This window comes from Hordeum vulgare, chromosome 5H (assembly GCF_904849725.1).
Source record: "Hordeum vulgare subsp. vulgare chromosome 5H, MorexV3_pseudomolecules_assembly, whole genome shotgun sequence".
In the NCBI taxonomy this organism is placed as follows: Eukaryota; Viridiplantae; Streptophyta; class Magnoliopsida; order Poales; family Poaceae; genus Hordeum; species Hordeum vulgare.
The window spans coordinates 423644053-423661690 of record NC_058522.1 but is presented as its reverse complement, the minus strand read 5'-3'; the positions used below and the strand labels follow the sequence as shown (position 1 = coordinate 423661690).

At 54.1% G+C, this 17638-nt stretch overlaps 1 protein-coding gene across 1 annotated transcript; it reads left to right on the top strand.

Moving 5' to 3' along the window:
* The first annotated feature begins 13490 nt into the window (after positions 1 to 13490).
* LOC123395774 (probable inactive receptor kinase RLK902) lies at positions 13491 to 16040 on the top strand. Its single transcript, XM_045090803.1, has one exon. It carries the CDS (start codon positions 13913 to 13915, stop codon positions 15872 to 15874), a length of 1962 nt encoding a protein of 653 aa, XP_044946738.1. The 5' UTR covers positions 13491 to 13912; the 3' UTR covers positions 15875 to 16040.
* Positions 16041 to 17638: the final 1598 nt, after the last annotated feature.

The window sequence follows — 17638 nt, the reverse complement described above, 5'->3', positions numbered from 1 at the left end:
CACCTCCTCCAGAGCTGCGGGGGTTTAGGAGTCCAGAAGAAGAGTCGGAGTAGCTATCCCGCTCTCCAGTTAAGTGAGTCGGTTAGGAACTGGCAGTCGACGTGGTTCTACTGCCAGGATATCGCCTGTCCGAATGCGTCGACTGGGCTGCCTCCTTTTAGTCTAGACCGGCCCGCCCCGCCTAAGCAGCTCGCGCTCTCGAAGGCGGAGAAGAATGACGTCCAGCCCTTGGTTGAGGCACTCGTGGACGTCGTCAGGAGGGGGGTCACCGGCATAGACCTGCTAGAAGTCTTCCTTGGTCGGCGGATCCAGCCTCTGCAGGCTCGCGACCATGCCATGTGGCATTATACGGGGCCCGAGGATTCCACTCGAACCAATGTTGTGGGCGTGACTGAGGAGAGGGTGACCTCGTGGGTGCTCCAGATCACGGGCCCCTGCGAGAATCCCAAAGGATCACGGCGAGTGAAGCCCTTCTGCGCGGATAATCCTCCGCCGAATCAGGTGAGAGACTCTTGTCGAGTGCTCTTAACTGTCTTAATCTTGTCGTTTGCTTGAATCTCTGTGTGCTGTTTGATGTCGCCGACTGAATTTTATGCAGGAGTGGACCAACTGGTTTTCTTCCGTCTCGAACAGGAACTCGGCCGAGGAGGAGGAGGGCAGCCAGGAGGGCAGCGTGGAGAGCGCTGAATATGTCTCCGACAGTGGGGAGTCGGAGGAAGAGTCCAGCGAGGAAGAGGAAGAAGACGAGGGGCACGACTCGCCACCTCCACAACTGGAGCATCGGACCAAGCGCCGACACGAGCCTGCTATCCCCTCAGCTCCTCCCGCGTCTTCGAGTGCTCCGCCTACTGCTCCAGTGGTCCCGAGTGTTCGAAGCGCTAAGAGGACCAGGGATGCCGCCGCTGAGCCTGCGGGCCAATCTTCTAAGGCGCCTAAGCCGAGTGGGCCTAAACCTCGGAAGGCTCTGCCGCGAATGAGGGTCGCTGTCCCTGTCACCTCCACGTAAGTGTACTCAGCTTTCAGCTTTTTCTGATATCCGAGTGAACTTCTGTTTACTAGCCGAATGGATCTCACTCAACAGGGTCGCTACTTCTGCCACTTCTCCCGCGCGCCAGGAAGACGACCCCATGGACGCGGACAACGTCGTCTCGTCTCAGCCAGGTGCGTTGTAGGAACGTCGAGTGTTTTATACTATCGCGTCCCCAGCCAGGTGCTTCTTTCTTTTTCTGAGACCTCGTGTCATTCGGCCTATCAGGGGCGATCTGCCTGGATGAGGGCGACCAGGGGAGAGCCGACCCGGCTGTGGAGCCTGTTCTTGAGGCTGCTCCTCCCGCTGCCGCTCTCGCCGCCGACGTGCTGCCGACAGAGGCGCCGCCACCGACTGAACCAGTGCTGGTGGAGGAGGAGCCACCGACTGGGGCGGACCTTGGGATGCCTCAGGAACCTCCGACGATTCCAGGTTCGTCGAATGCTGAATTCAGCATCCAGCGTCTTCCGGAGGAGCAGGTGGGAGCGGCCAAGGGGGCTATGGTGCAGGCGGAGCTGATGGCTGGAGAAGCCAAGAGGGCCTATGACTCCATTGCGGCCTTGCACCAGCGAAGCTTGGAGCTGCGCGATGATATCCGAGTAAGTGGTCTAGTAAGTATTTACTTTTTCCCCTGTAACCCACTGGGTGAATATCAGTTGTTGTTTGCAATGGGTTCACTCTGAGTGAACCCAGTGGGTGTAGTCCCCGAGACTTCTGTTGAGTGCTTGCACCGACAGTTTTCTTTATACACTTTGCCTTGAGTTTGGTTGTGTCTGTAGATAGGATTACCGAGTGCGAGTAGTTTTTGCAGTCGGAGTGCACTTAGGGTAAGAGTCCCCAAGAGTAAGTTGTACTCAGGTCGGGTAGTATTGGCCTCGGAGGCGTAGGTTATAACATGCATTTCAATAGGGCAGGCCTGCTTGAGGTGCATGCCAGTGGGGTCACTCTTAGTGAACCCACTAGTGTAGTCCTCGAGACCGTTGTCGACTGCTTGCGTCGGCAGGGGTCTGAAGAACTTAGACTGTTAAATGTTGAACTCTCTGATTGTCCCTTGTTTCTTGTTGGCAGAAAACTTGTGAAATGGGGACGGCCTATGAGGCTCTCAAGGCGGAGAGGAATCAGTTCGCTGGTGAGCTTGATGCGGCCATGCTTGCAATGGTCGGCATGAAGGATGCTCTGGCGGAACGGGAGAAGTCATTGGAGCAGGCGCGTGAAGTGAACAAGATGTTGACTGAGGAAGTGGAAAAGATGGGGAAGCAGAGGACTGCGCTGATGAGTCAGATGGATGTGCTGAACACACGATGCAGGGCGCAAGATAAATATGTCAGCGACTGGGCTCGGCAGATGATGACGCGTCTGGCTGGTAAGTCCTGCTTTTTCCGAGTGGTTGTGCTATGCGCGTAACACTCGGCCCTTATTGTCTGTTTGTCCTATTTTTGCAGATTTTTGCTTTGACGCAGAAGCTGAAGCGGCCGGCGTGGAGCGTTCGATTCTTGAGAACGTTCCACTCGGCGACGATGCCAATTGGGATCTGCTCTGTGCGCACATCCGCGTGGGCAAAGTTGGTCCTTTCATCAGTCGACTGAGAGAAGTCGTCGGCCGAATCGACAAGGAGCTTTGGCCAGAAGATGAGTCGCCGCACGAGATGAAGAACCTGATGACCCGACTGGAGGAGATTCCCGACAAAGTGCAGCCGTGGAAGAAATCTGCAGCTCATTGCGGTGCAGATGTTGCTCTGTCCTTGGTCTGAGTTCATTGCAAGGAGGTGCGTGAGGAAAAACTGAAGACACTGAAGGTCGCCAACACGAAGAAGCTTCGATTTGAAGACTTCATGTAGACGTTCCTTGAGAGTGCTACCCGCATTGCCGACGGAATCGACTTGGACACTTTCGTGGAGCCCTCCAGTCCTAGCGCCGGCCCAGCTGACGCGTAAGAAACTTTATACTCGGTATGCCGAGTGTTTGTCTGTAAGGTACTTTGGCCACTTCTGTTGGCTGTCACACTTTTAAATCGGTGCGGGTAAGCTTGATCCGCACCGAGTTAGCTATCTTTGCGAGAATTTTGGAATCTGATTTTTGCTCTTCTGTTGCAATGTTGATTCGTGTTTTTGTTTGGCGGTTCTTGGGGAAGCCAAAGGCAAACAGTCGCTGCTGGATCGCAGCTAAGCCTCCGAGTGTGACGTGAAGTGCACACTCGGAGAAGGTTAATACTTAGGCGATGCTGGATCGCAGCTAAGTCCCCGAGTGTGACATTAAGTGCACACTCGGATAAAGTTAATACTTAGGCGATGCTGGATCGCAGCTAAGTCCCCGAGTGTGACATTAAGTGCACACTCGGAGAAAGTTAATACTTAGGCGATGCTGGATCGCAGCTAAGCCCCCGAGTGTGACGTTAAGTGTACACTCGGAGAAGTTTAATACTTAGGCGATGCTGGATCGCAGCTAAGTCCCCGAGTGTGTCATTAAGTGCACACTCGGAGAAAGTTAATACTTAGGCGATGCTGGATCGCAGCTAAGTCCCCGAGTGTGACATTAAGTGCACACTCGGAGAATGTTAATACTTAGGCGATGCTGGATCGCAGCTAAGCCCCCGAGTGTGACGTTAAGTGTACACTCGGACAAGTTTAATACTTAGGCGATGCTGGATCGCAGCTAAGCCCCCGAGTGTGACATGTAGTGCACACTCGGAGATAGTTAGTACTTAGGCGATGCTGGATCGCAGCTAAGTCCCCGAGTGTGACGTGTAGTGCACACTCGGAGATAGGTAGTACTTAGGCGATGCTGGATTGCAGCTAAGCCCCCGAGTGTGACATGTAGTGCACACTCAGAGATAGGTAGTACTTAGGCGATGCTGGATCGCAGCTAAGTCCCCGAGTGTGACGTGTAGGGCACACTCGGAGAAAGTTAATACTTAGGCGATGCTGGATCGCAGCTAAGCCCCCGAGTGTGACGTTAAGTGCACACTCGGAGAAAGTTAATACTTAGGCGATGCTGGATCGCAGCTAAGCTCCCGGGTGTGACGTTAAGTGCACACTCGGAGAAAGGTAATACTTAGGCGATGCTGGATCGCAGCTAAGCTCCCGGGTGTGACGTTAAGTGCACACTCGGAGAAAGGTAATACTTAGGCGATACTGGATCGCAGCTAAGCCCCCGAGTGTGACGTTAAGTGCACACTCGGAGAAAGGTAATACTTTGGCGATGCTGGATCGCAGCTAAGCCCCCGAGTGTGACGTTAAGTGCACACTCGGAGAAAGGTAATACTTAGGCGATGCTGGATCGCGGCTAAGTTTTTTTTTTGAGACCGGAGTCTGCGACCGCGGAAGAACTTTGAACCTGCAAAAAACTCAATCTGCTTTGTATTATTTCGCCGACACTTGTTCTTTACATCGCTTCAGTCGAGGGTCACGTGTAGAAGCGCTTCAGGAGATCTCCGTTCCATGCACGCGGCTCATCTGTCTCCCTCTCGACGTTGTAGAGTCTGTATGCTCCGTTGTTCAGCACCGATGATGAAGGGTCCTTCCCAGGCCGGGCCAACTTGTGAGGTCTTTGTTGATCCACTCGGAGCACCAGGTCGCCTGCTTGGAATGTCCGACTTCTGACGTGGCGTGCATGAAAACGCCGCAGATTTTGTTGATAAATGGTCGAGCGAGTTAACGCCATCTCGCGCTCCTCTTCCAGAAGATCCACTCCGTCTTGCCTTGCTTGTTCTGCTTCGTCTTCGGAGAAGAGTTCGACTCGTGGCGCATTGTGAAGCAAGTCACTCGGAAGGACCGCTTCTGCTCCATAAACGAGGAAGAACGGTGATCGCCCTGTAGATCTGTTCGGGGTTGTGCGAAGTCCCCAAAGCACTGAAGGTAGCTCGGTAACCCAAGCGCCAGTGACATGTCCTATCTCTCGCAGGAGTCGGGGCTTCAATCCTTGCAAAATAAGCCTGTTTGCCCGCTCTGCTTGTCCATTGGACTGAGGATGTGCTACGGAAGCAAAATCCACTCGGATGCCTTGGCTTGTACAGAAACCTTTGAATCTGTCCGAGTCAAAGTTTGTCCCGTTGTCCGTAATTATGCTGTGAGGTACACCGAATCTGAAGATGATGTCCCTGACAAACTTGACGGCTGTCGAAGCGTCGAGCTTCTTGATGGGCTTCGCTTCGATCCATTTCGTGAACTTGTCGACTGCCACCAACAGATGTGTGTATCCACCTTGGCATGTCTTGAATGGGCCGACTGTATCTAATCCCCACACTGCAAACGGCCACACCAGAGGGATCGTCTTCAACGCAGACGTTGGCTTGTGGGACTTGTTGGAGTAGAACTGGCAGCCCTCACATCAATCAACCATATCCTTAGCCATCTCGTTAGCCTGCAGCCAAAAGAAGCCAGCCCTGAATGCCTTGGCTACGATTGCTCTCGAAGAAGCGTGATGACCGCAGGTCCCCGAGTGAATATCCTCCAGAATCAGCTGCCCCTCCTCTGGGGAGATGCATCGTTGAAGAACGCCTGAGATACTCTCCTTGTACAATTGGCCTTCAATGACAGTGAATGACTTCGACCTGCGGACTATCTGCCTGGCTTGGACTTCGTCTTCTGGAAGTTCTTGCCTCAAGATATATGCCATGATCGGCACAGTCCAATCGGGAATGACAGCCAGAATCTCCATGACCAGATCAACCACAGCAGGTACATCGACTTCAGTCGGATCTGTTGTGCTCTTGGGTTGTACCGGTTCCTCTGTGAAGGGATCTTCTTTGACTGAGGGAAGGTGGAGGTGCTCGAGGCAGACATCACTCGGGACTGGTCTCCGAGTGGATCCGAGTTTTGCCAACTCATCAGCTGCTTGGTTCTTCAGTCTCGGAACATGGTGGAGCTCTAGACCTTCAAACTTCTTCTCCAGCTTCCTCACTGCATTGCAGTATGTGGTCATGGTGGGGTTCCTGACGTCCCACTCTTTCATCACTTGATTGACCACCAAATCCGAATCGCCGTAGACCATCAAGCGACGGACGCCGAGTGAGATGGCCATGCGCAATCCGTAGAGGAGAGCTTCACATTCTGCCTCGTTGTTGGAGGAATCAAAGTGTATCTGCAACACGTACTTGAGCTTGTCGCCCTTTGGTGATATGATCACAACACCAGCGCCGGAGCCATTCAACATCTTAGACCCATCGAAGAACATTGTCCAATGAGCCGAGTAGATGTGGGTCGGTTGCTTTTGTTCTACCCATTCTGCTATAAAGTCAGCCAGGGCTTGAGACTTAATAGCTCTCTTGGCCTCGAACTTGATGTCACAGTACAGCATCTCCATTGCCCACTTCGCCACTCGGCCTGATGCGTCTCGATTGTGGAGAATTTCCAACAACGGAGCATCAGAAACGACAGATACCGAGTGGTCTTGGAAATAATGAGCCACCTTCTTCACAGTCATATAGATCCCATAGATAAGTTTTTGATAATGGGGATACCTCTGCTTGGAAGGAGTCAGGACTTCAGAGACGTAGTACACTGGTCGCTGAACTTTGTATGCTTTGCCTTCTTCTTCTCGCTCGACTGTAAGAACAGTACTGACAACTTGATTTGTAGCCGCGATATATAGAAAAAGGGGCTCTTTACTGAGTGGAGCAGTGAGAACCGGCTGGGTGGAAAGTAGGACTTTGAGGTCATCGAATGCGACTTGGGCTTCGTCTGTCCACTCGAAGGTATCTGATTTCTTCATGAGTCGGTACAGAAGAAGTGTTTTTTTGCCGAGTGGACTGATGAACCTGCTCAAAGCCGCCAGGCAACCTGTGAGCCGTTGAACATCGTGTATTCTGACCGGCCTCTCCATTCGGACGATGGTCCCGATCATTTCGGGGTTGACGTCGATCCCTCGTTCGGAAACGAAGAAACCGAGTAACTTTCCGCTGGGAACACCGAATGAACATTTGGCTGGGTTGAGCTTGATATCATACCTACGAAGGTTGGCGAATGTTTCTGCCAAGTCAGTCAGCAGGTCGGAACCTTTGCGTGACTTGACTACGATATCATCCATATATGCCTCCACATTGCGACCGATCTGGTCGAGGAGACATTTTTGGATCATGTGCATAAAGGTAGCTCCTGCATTCTTCAGAGCGAAAGGCATAGTGATGTAGCAGAAGCACCCGAATGGGGTGATGAAGGTTGTCTTTAACTCATCGGGACCATACAGACGGATCTGATGATAGCCCGAGTAGGCATCGAGAAATGACAGACGCTCGCAACCCGCAGTCGAATCGACAATTTGATCTATGCGGGGGAGCGGAAAATGGTCTTTCGGGCAGACCTTATTGAGATGCTTGAAGTCAATGCACATTCGAAGCGATTTGTCCTTCTTGGGCACCATGACAACATTGGCGAGCCACTCGGAGTGGTGAACCTCGCGAATGAAGTTGGCTGCCAGCAGCTTGGCCACCTCTTCTCCGATTGTCTTCCTCTTGTGCGCGGCGGACCGGCGCAGGCGCTCTCGGATAGGCCGAGCCGTGGAATCCACGTGCAGTCGGTGCTCAACCAACTCCCTGGGTACACTTGGCATGTCAGAGGGTTTCCATGCGAAGATGTCCCAGTTCTCACGGAGGAATTGGGTGAGCTCGGCTTCCTATTTAGGATCGAGGGTGGTGGAGATGTTCGTCGGGGCAGCAGTGGCGTCCGTTGGGTGGATGCTGACCTTCTTCGTCTCTCCTGCCGACTGAAATGCAGACTCTGAAGCCGGCTTTTTCGAGCGCATTAGGTCGGCGGGGTCGACTGTTTTCTTGTACTCGTCCAGCTCGAAGACGGCCATCTGCTGGTCGGCGATTCTTGATCCCTGCTGCAGACACTCTTCAGCCCGCTGCCGATTTCCTGTGATGGTGATCACACCTTTCGGGCCTGGCATCTTCAGCTTCAGGTACACGTAACATGGACGGGCCATGAAGTGCGCATACGCTGGGCGACCCAGAATTGCGTGATAAGCGCTCTGGAAGTCAACCACTTCGAACGTCAGCTTTTCCTTGCGGAAGTTCTTGTCGGAGCCGAAAACGACGTCCAACGCGATCTGGCCGAGTGACTTGGCCTTCCGTCCTGGGACGACTCCGTGGAATTGCATGCTGCTCTCGCTGAGTTTGGACATCGGGATGCCCATCCCCTTGAGTGTGTCGGCGTACATGATGTTCAAGCCGCTGCCGCCATCCATGAGGACTTTGCGCAGTCGGACTCCTTCTACCACCGGGTCGACGACCAGGGCCTGTCTTCCCGGGGTGGGTACATGTGCAGGATGATCCGACTGGTCGAAGGTGATCGCAGTCTGGGACCATTTGAGGAACTTAGGGTTGGAAGGGGTGGCCATGTTCACCTCTCTGTTCACCAGCTTCAGTCGGCTCATGCTCTCGACGTCAGCAAAGATCATCAGGGTTGCATGGACTTGGGGGAACGGATCCTCCTTATCCTCTTCATCCTGTTCATGGTCCTTCTCACTCGGTTGCCCTTTGCTGAACCCCTGGATCAGGAGGCGACACTGTCGAGTGGTATGCTTCGCATATATGGGGTTGCCTTCTTCGTCCATCTTCGTGTGAACCGGACAGGGCTGGTCCAGGATGGGATTATTGAACTGCTTCTTCTTGGGGGTGAATTGAGCCTTCCCTTTGCCCTTGAACTTGGCATTGGTTACGGCTGCAGCTTCTGCTTGCGGAGCGGCCGGAGCTTTCTGCTTCTGCTTCCGAGTGTTGCCCCCATCGCCATCAGCGACTGTCTTGTGCTTGCCGCTTCGGATGCGGTCCTCTTCTTCACCATTTGCGTAGCGCGTTGCTATCTCCATCATTTTGCTCATGGAGATGTCGCCTGTTTGGCCGAACTTTAGGTACAGATCCCTGTACCGCACGCCTGCCTTGAAAGCGCAGATTGCTTGATGCTCGGTGACGTTCTCCACCGTGTGATAGAGAGTTGTCCAGCGCTGGATGAAGTCACGCAGGGGCTCATTCTGCTTCTGGATGCAGCGTTGGAGCTCCGCAAGGCCAGCAGGGCGCTTGCACGTCCCTTCGAAGGTCCTGATGAACACTCGGGCCAGATCTGCCCAACTGTAGATGCTTGAGGGGGCCAACTGGTTTAGCCACGCTCGCGCCGAGCCGTCGAGCATCAGAGGGAGGTGCTTCATGGCGACATGGTCATCCCCTCCTCCGATCTGGACTGCCACTCGGTAATCATCCAGCCACGTTTCTGGCTTGGACTCTCCTGTGAACTTGCTAATTCCCGTCGCCAATCGGAAGTTGGGAGGGATGTCAGCCGAACGGATGGCTCGACTGAAACACTCGGGACCAGACACGGTGGCCCTGCTTCCACTCGGACGGTCGATATCGCGACCATCACGGTGGGCTCGACCTCTGTCGACTCTTCGCTGGGCGATACGTCCTCTTGCGTTGGGTCTTGGATCGTAAGTGTCGCCGACTGAACGCCGATCATCATGATGTCGGGACCCATATGGCCCACCCCGCGGAGGGGTGCGTGAGCGGCGGCGATCTTCATGAATCACGAAACGACTGCCTCCCCTGTGGCGCTGATGGGAACCAGGGCTGTGAACTGCTCGATGCGTATTCGCGTGGACGGAACTGTTATAGATCCGGTTGTGCGACTCGGAGACTGCCGAATTCTGCTGCTGCGTCGTGTGCAATAGGGCTCGGATCTGCTCGATCCTCTGAATCAGTCGGCTGGAGGGAAGCGGCTATCTTGGCAGTTGCAGCCAAGTTGAGGAGGGGTGTGTGGAACAGCTCCACGTTGCTCCGCCGAGTGTGGCGACTAGCGAACGGCGAGGTGGACGATGTGCGCCGGACGCTTCGCCGATCTCGTGCTCGTTCCGGCCAGCCTGACGGGGATCTTCATGGGAGTTGGCCATGTGTACTTCTGCTGCGGGCCCGTGACCCGCATACTCGGAAGGAAACTCAGTCGGAACCGAGTCCGAGTGCTGGGCCGACGGGGCAACCACAACGGACTCAAGAACCGCCACCTGCGAAGATGCGTTCTGGCGCGCCTGGGCGTGTTGCACCCAACGCTGGAGCCGCGGACGGCGGGACCGCTTGCTGCGGCGCGTGGCAGCAGTGTAGGTCGACACCGGAGTCGACTGTTGAAGAAGAAGGACGTCGCGAGCGCCGGCACGGAAGTGCGTAGCCCCGCGACGGGGAAACACCTCGATGTGGAGGGGCGCATCCCGAAGCCACGCCGAGTCGTCGACGATGAAGGAGAGAGCGCCGAAGAAGATCTGGTGACCCATGCTTGAATCTCCACCGGACGACATGACGAAAAGAAGTAGTCGCAAACTCGCCGGAAGTCGCTTAGACGCCTGCCCCACGGTGGGCGCCAACTGTCGTGGGTATAAGCCTGACAGTAGATGTGTAGGGTACGAATGAGATGGGTAGAGTCCTAGCTACGGCGAGGTTGTATGAGTTCAGGCCCCTCTACGGTGGAGGTAACAGCCCTACGTCTCAGTGCTCTCGGAGCTTGTTGTCGAGTGTAATATGGAATACAATGATTTGCTAACCCCTTTACCAGTGGGGGAGGGCGGCTTATATAGAGTGCGCTGCCCTCCACAACGGTTCCAGTACGGGGGTGGAGTAGTTGGGATTGAATGCATACGTTACAGGTAATGTATGCTCTAAATGCTAATAAATGCACCCGGAAACGTACGACTGTTTTCCTCTAGAGAGGTTACGATGTACCGAGTGTATCCAGTCGGTTAGCTTGGTATCCTCCGAATGCTAGTCTCCGACTGGATGATACAGGACCTGTTGCCGACTGGATGATGGGGACTCCTTAATTCAGTCGGGGCAGACTTAGGGTCCTGTCCTTTGTGTGGGGTAGTCCTTGGGTAGGACCTGTATGGCAGGCCTATGACCCTACCCTAGGACTATGACCCCATCAGTTACCAAGGTGCATGACTTGCACATGGTGATAAGTTGCGAGAGTGTGTGTGAAGAAGTACACACCTGCATGATTATCAATATGTTCGAATAGCCGCGTCCTCGGATCTGGAATACCTGGAAACATATGTTGTTCACAAGTAATTTAAATGGACACTCATAAAAGTCTCAAGACAAGTGTGAGTACCATGTATGGCACCCTCACGGGAAGACGGGAGAGGATCCATGGTAGTGTATTGTTGTGGTGATTAGTGGACTTGTGTGCGCTATCTCAACTTACTCAAACTACTGTTAGTCGTAGTACATGATAGCCAAGAGTCAAAGCTGGCTTGCTACATGAAACCCCATAACTCCCCTTGTTGAAAAATATGCATAAGTAGTTAGATCTGATTTAAGACTTGCTGAGTACTTTTGTACTCACGTTTTCTTAATAAACTGTTGCAGAGGAGACCCACGATCCATCTGGTGGGTTCTATCTAGACATCAACGATGATGAGTAGCTGGTATCCCAGCTACGACCGGCCCCCTAGGAAGGGGATTGTAGATAGTCACACCATGTGGCTTTTATGCTTTCATCTGTTTGTACTTAGAGAGTTTTACGCTTCCGTATGGCTTGTATGACTTGAGTGCCCGAACATGTGAGACGTACCTATATAAACCTATTATGCAAGGCTCTCTGAGCCTTTTAAATAATTGTTGTGTTGCAAAGTTTTGTTGTGATGCCATATTGTATCTACGCATATCGTGCATGTTGTACAATCGTGTGACGTGCATTGATATATGTGGGATTCGACACCTAGTTGTCTGCCTTTAGTAGCCCTCTTTACTTGGAACTGTCTCTTTGTGCTTCCACCCACCCATGGTAGCTTGCTACTGCTTCAGTTACATTGATTGACCCGCATCTATCCTTCTTTGATGCTATCGTTGTACCCACGGGGAAATGTCACACGGTGTAAGGGAGTCCATGCAGCCCGCTATGACTCATCTACACGCAGTTGATGACACGAATGTCTCACGGTGTAATGGAGTCCATGTAGCTTGCTATGACTCCTCTACACACAGTTGAGGATCAACACCTGCATTGCTGGGTTACGCATGCATGTTCCTGTACGGATGTGCCACTTGGGTCCATAACTAGTCACGCCGACCCGGGTTCTCTAACATATGATTGGCACCGACATATTCATATACGTGAGCCAAAAGACACAAACAGTCTCAGCCAAGGTAAGGTGGCAGCCGTGGAGTTTACCGTGCGCGAGGCCACAAAGTGATGTGATGTGTTACATGCTAGATTTGCATGGCTTAGGATCGGGATCCTGATAGCGTTGATATCAGAGCATGCCTAACTCTAGGATTACCAAGCCAAACCGGTTAAAGTTGAGTCTAGAAATGCTTTAGTTTTGTATAAGGGAATTGATTATGGAAGGAAACGTAAGGCTCTTTTTCCTTCTTCGCTCGAATCATTCTTATGAGTCACCCTCGTCTTTTCTACGAGGATTAAAAACTAGAATCCTCACCTATTTCTTAGGATCACGAGTTACTACTGTGTAGACTTGTAGGAATGGTTGTTTTGAGTCTCAGTCCAGTTTTTGAGTATTTCCCGTGTGACAAAAACTCTCGGTTACGGAACATTGGAACTATGAAATTGAGTGGTTATGCTACCCAATCTTTTCAGGATGTCTCAAAATACTTTTTGAGCATTTACAACCGTTATGTTGCCCAATTTTTGCTAGGAGCTCTATTGCATTTGCATTATTCACTTACAAAAGATTACGATCCTTTGACGCTAACTACCCCCCCCCCCCCCTCAATTTTCATGGGATAGGCCCTCCTTTCTCTTAATCTACAATCAAAACTAACCAACCTGTAAATCTCCGTACCCCTTTGTATCTATAACATTAATTGGACCGAATTCCTTTGGAAGAATTCCGTATGTTTAGCATTTTATTGTCTGGCACGCTTTTAACCGTCAGATTTTCGGGCTGGGCTGTGCTGAAAGACGTCGAGTTCAAGCATCAAAGGGTGAGCTATCTCAAAAAAAAAAGTTCAAGCGTCAAACACGCGAGTAGAGTGAAGATGGCGCACGACCAACACGCAACAACAGGTGCACACGCCACAGGCCCTCCGACCCCGTGCCGGCAGCACAACCATAGTTCTACCGGTGCATGCGCGTGATTCCTTCGACTCCGAGGCCCGCACGCTCGCGCACGTCAACCGTCCATAGTTTTAGGCTTTTAGCCCCCCCCCCCCCCCCCCCCCCCCCGCGCGATCCGGACGCAAATGGTAATTTAAACCCCCGGCCTGGCGCGCGCGCCCCGCTACTCTACCACCACTATCCAGCCACGCTCCATGCCTCCATGTGATGTGATTCACCGGCTCCCACACCCGCACACGTTAGCGTACCGCACCGCACGCAATCAGCGAACGAGAAGGCTGGCTAATCTGATAGACACGGCTGTCCTTGCAAAGATCGTACAAGGGACGGGGTCTAGACGTAGTACGTCCGAAGGAAACGCTCCAAATGGAAGGCCATGGCCGTGCTTGCTCCGGCCAGCAGCTATCCCGGTCGAGCTGTAGCACACATCAGTCGATTCGTGCACCCTATTCGCCTCTATTTCCTGCAAGGTGCGAACCGCTAGCTTCCATTCGGCACGTCCCTGTCACTCTCACCGGGACACGGACGACTATTCCATGGCTCCCGGTCGATGCGTGGAGTGCTACTGCTAGCCGCATCAGGCATCATCTTCCCGCGTAGATCAGTTTGACTTCTTCCTATAATATGGCCGCACACTCCTTCCACCGAGGGCTAGCAGTAGATTAAGATTAGTAGCCGAGTACTTAACTATAAGGTCTAAGGAGTAGTACGTATACGTAGGAGGCAGCTCTCTGCATTTCCATATCATCCTTACGTCTCTCGGACGATCATCGGGTGACGAGACCAACTCCATCGTTACGGGCTCTGCGCTGCGCGTCAGCTCTCGTCGACCGGTAATGCCGCTGCCGGGGCGCGGCCGCAGCCTGCTGCTCCTCGCCGTCGCGCTGTGGTGCTCCACGCTCCGGTGCGCCGTGCCGGACCTCGCGGCGGACCGCGCGGCGCTGCTCGCGTTCCGGGCCGCGGTCGGCCCCGGGCTCCCGTGGGACGCGTCGCCGGGGGCGTCGCCGTGCGGGTGGCGTGGAGTCGGGTGCGACAACAGCACCGGAGGCGGCCGCGTCGTCGCGCTGCAGCTCCCTGGCGCTGGCCTGGTCGGTCAGCTGCCGGCGGGGACCGTGGGCAACCTCACGGCGATCAGGACGCTGTCGCTCCGCTCTAACGCGCTCACCGGCGGGATCCCCACGGACATCGGCAACTGCGGAGAGCTCCGGTACCTCTACCTCCAGGACAACCGGCTCGCCGGCGAGATACCGGAAGGGTTCTTTTCGCTCGGCTTGCTGCAGCGGCTCGTCCTCTCGAATAATCGTTTCACTGGCGAAGTGTCGCCGGAGTTCAACAAGCTTCCCCGGCTCGCCACTCTGTACTTGGAGAACAACGCCCTTAATGGCACCCTCCCTGCCGACCTTCACCTTCCTAATCTTCAGCTGTTCAACGTGTCCGACAACCAGCTCAACGGCCCTGTGCCAGCGTCGCTCGCCGGAAGACCGGCTAGCGCCTTTGGTGGGACAGCGCTATGCGGCGCCCCTCTAAGCCCGTGCGCGAACACTGCGCCGCCACCACCACCGCCGTCGCCATTGCCATTGCCTCCTCCGGCCTCTCCGGAGGACAGCAAGAGCGGCAAGCTCTCCACTGCCGCGATTGCCGGTATTGCTGCGGGCGCCGTCGCGGCGCTCTTGGTGGTGCTCGCCGTGATCTTCTTCCTCCTATGTTTCCGTCGTCGCAAGTCAAATAAGGCCGACACTTCCACCGAGACGGCGGCCTACGGCGACGAGGACGCGTCACCGGAGACGGTGTCCGTAGCGAGGGCGGAGAAGAGCGGTGTGAAGCCGCCGCGCTCCTCCAAGCCGGCGGCGAGTGACGCCAAGAAGCTGGTGTTCGTGGGAGGTGAGCCGGACGTGGCCTACGAACTGGAATCACTGCTGCACGCGTCGGCCGAGGTGCTCGGGAAGGGCTGGCTCGGCACGACGTACCGCGCCACGCTCGAGGGCGGTGTCGCCGTGGTGACCGTCAAGAGGTTGAGAGAGGTTCCCATCCCGGAGAAGGAGTTCCGCGGCACGGTGGCCGCGCTCGGCGCGCTCCGCCACGAGAGCCTGGTGCCGCTGCGCTCGTACTTCTACAGCAAGGAGGAGAAGCTCATCGTCTACGACTTCGTGAGCGCCAAAGGCCTCTCCTCCCTTCTCCACGGCGCGGGCAGCGAGCGGCTCGACTTCACCACACGAGCGCGCATTGCGCTGGCGTCCGCGCGCGGCATCGCCTTCATCCACGGCGCCGGCGCCGGCTCGTCCCACGGCAACATCAAGTCGTCCAACATCCTGGTCAACGACGCGCGCGACGGCGCATACGTGGCCGACTACGGCCTCGTCCAGCTCGTCGGAGCCAGCGTGCCGCTGAAGCGAGTCACGGGGTACCGCGCCCCGGAGGTGACGGACCCGCGCAGGGCATCGCAGGAGGCCGACGTGTACAGCTTCGGCGTGCTGCTCCTGGAGCTGCTCACCGGGAAGGCCCCCGCCAACTCGGTGCCGGGGAGCGACGGCGCCGCGGACCTGCCGCAGTGGGTGGGCACGGTGGTGCAGGAGGAGTGGACGGGCGAGGTGTTCGACGCCGGCATCGCCAACGAGGCGCATGTGGAGGAGGAGATGGTGCGGCTGCTGCAGCTCGGCACGGAGTGCACCGAGCGGCGGCCCGACCGGAGGCCCGCAATGTCCGAGGTCGCCGCGAGGATAGAGGACATTGTCGGCAGCGCGCAGCGGAAGACGGACTCGGATGAGTTCCACAGCGTATCCGGCGATCGTTCCGCGTAGTAGTCTCCATTTCCGTAGCTGTTTTTCAGCTCCATGCTGCAAATTGTGCAAAACTATACTGGCATTCCTCGACATGTTCATAGAATCTGTTTACTTCGTTGTTTTCCTGCGAATTCTTTGATGAATTCAAGTACAGTACAATATACAATAATCTGTTCGTTGTTTACCCAACTAGTTTCACAGTTAAAAGTCATCAAGTCTCTTCCAAGTACCCAACTCCCAACAATTTGGATCTGCAAGGTGCCAAATGGAGACTGCTTCAGCCAGTCGCCCAGATTGACGCGGTCTGTCAGTCGACAGTCGGCGAGTCCATTTCAGGATGGACGTTTTATTCCAGCAGCGTCAGCGTGCGCGTACCAACACGTTGAACGCTTCTACTCTCTGACCTGGTAAACACTGTCGCTGTTCTGGCCGGCAGACGAGAAAGAGATCGAAGGCGGCAATCGACGAGAGGCGGCTCGTGAGAAATGGCGGCGCTGACAAAACCATCATATTTAGTTGTCTGATGAATGGTGTGAAGTCTGAATGTTGAACAATTCTCTCTGACCGATGCTGTCTGGATCATCGTAGACTCTGACCTCACATACACCCTTTACAACAGTAAATCCGAAAATATACTACAACGATTCAAAAAAAAAAATCGGAGTTCTTTAGCAACAGATATTGATGGGTGTTCCACATGTGTGTAAATTTTTCATTTGAATGCCATCCGTGGAGGTCTGGGAAAAAAACGGATGCTTCAAATAGTAGAATGTTTCTTGAAGCAATTTGAAGCACCTATTTTGGTTTTCTTGCTGAGACCTCCGCGAATGTCATTCCGCCACGTTCATTTGCATGCATATGAAGCACACATCAACGCTTTTTCGTACAAACCAACCTATGCCTAGATGGTTAGAGTGACTAATATCCGTAGCCCACACAGTTTCAGTCTTGTTGTTTGCATTATTTTCGAATTTATTTCACGATTTTCGGCGATGTGCTTTTAGTGAAAAGAGACGTTTCCGTCGATGACGAGACGCCTATTTCGTAAATCTATGATATGTCGGCTCAGTCTCTTGGATGTGTTCATAAGGATAGGGTGTGCGTGTATGTCTTCATAGAGGTGAGTGTATACGCGTGCATATTAACGCTTGCGTTTGTACTGTGTTAAAAAAATTGCCTACAATTTTAGTTTCTATTTATGTTTTATACGTAAGAGCATCTACAACCGAACCGCTCAAACCCTCCTCAAACATCCGGGCAGGCCGCCCGGTCACTGTCCGGTCACAAAAATTCGATCCGGACGGGTCTCTCAAATCGTCCTCAAACGTCCGGGCTGACCGACACTCCCCATTTCTAGCCCAAGTATGGGGCGGATATGGGGGAGCCCACGCACGCCCGTCACGTCGGACCCAACAGCCGACCCTACCGCAAATTGCACCAAATCCACCCTGGAGAACTACCAGATCCATTTCTTATTTTCCTCTTTTCTTCCTTTGCGTGTCGTCCTTCTCGTAGCTCCGCGGCCGCGCGCACTCTGTCGCGTAGTCGACTGTGCCACCCCAACCACTCGGTCAAAGGGATCATCTCTCCCGACCTCTCCGCGCAGGACGTCTTTGCTGGTCCGGAAGACATCGCGGTACATCCGACAACTCTCTGGGTGTGCCTTGCACCGGATGTGTTCGACAGAATGTCTGGCCGGATTTGTTGGCCAGATTTTTAGGAGAAACGATGGATTCAGATGCTTGGTCCGGCGAAGAGTACGGACAAATGGAGCTTGATCAA

What these genes read in the sequence shown, in the direction of transcription:
- LOC123395774 (XM_045090803.1), top strand. Translation starts at nt 13,913, where the DNA reads ATGCCGCTGCCGGGGCGCGGCCGCAGCCTGCTGCTCCTCGCCGTCGCG.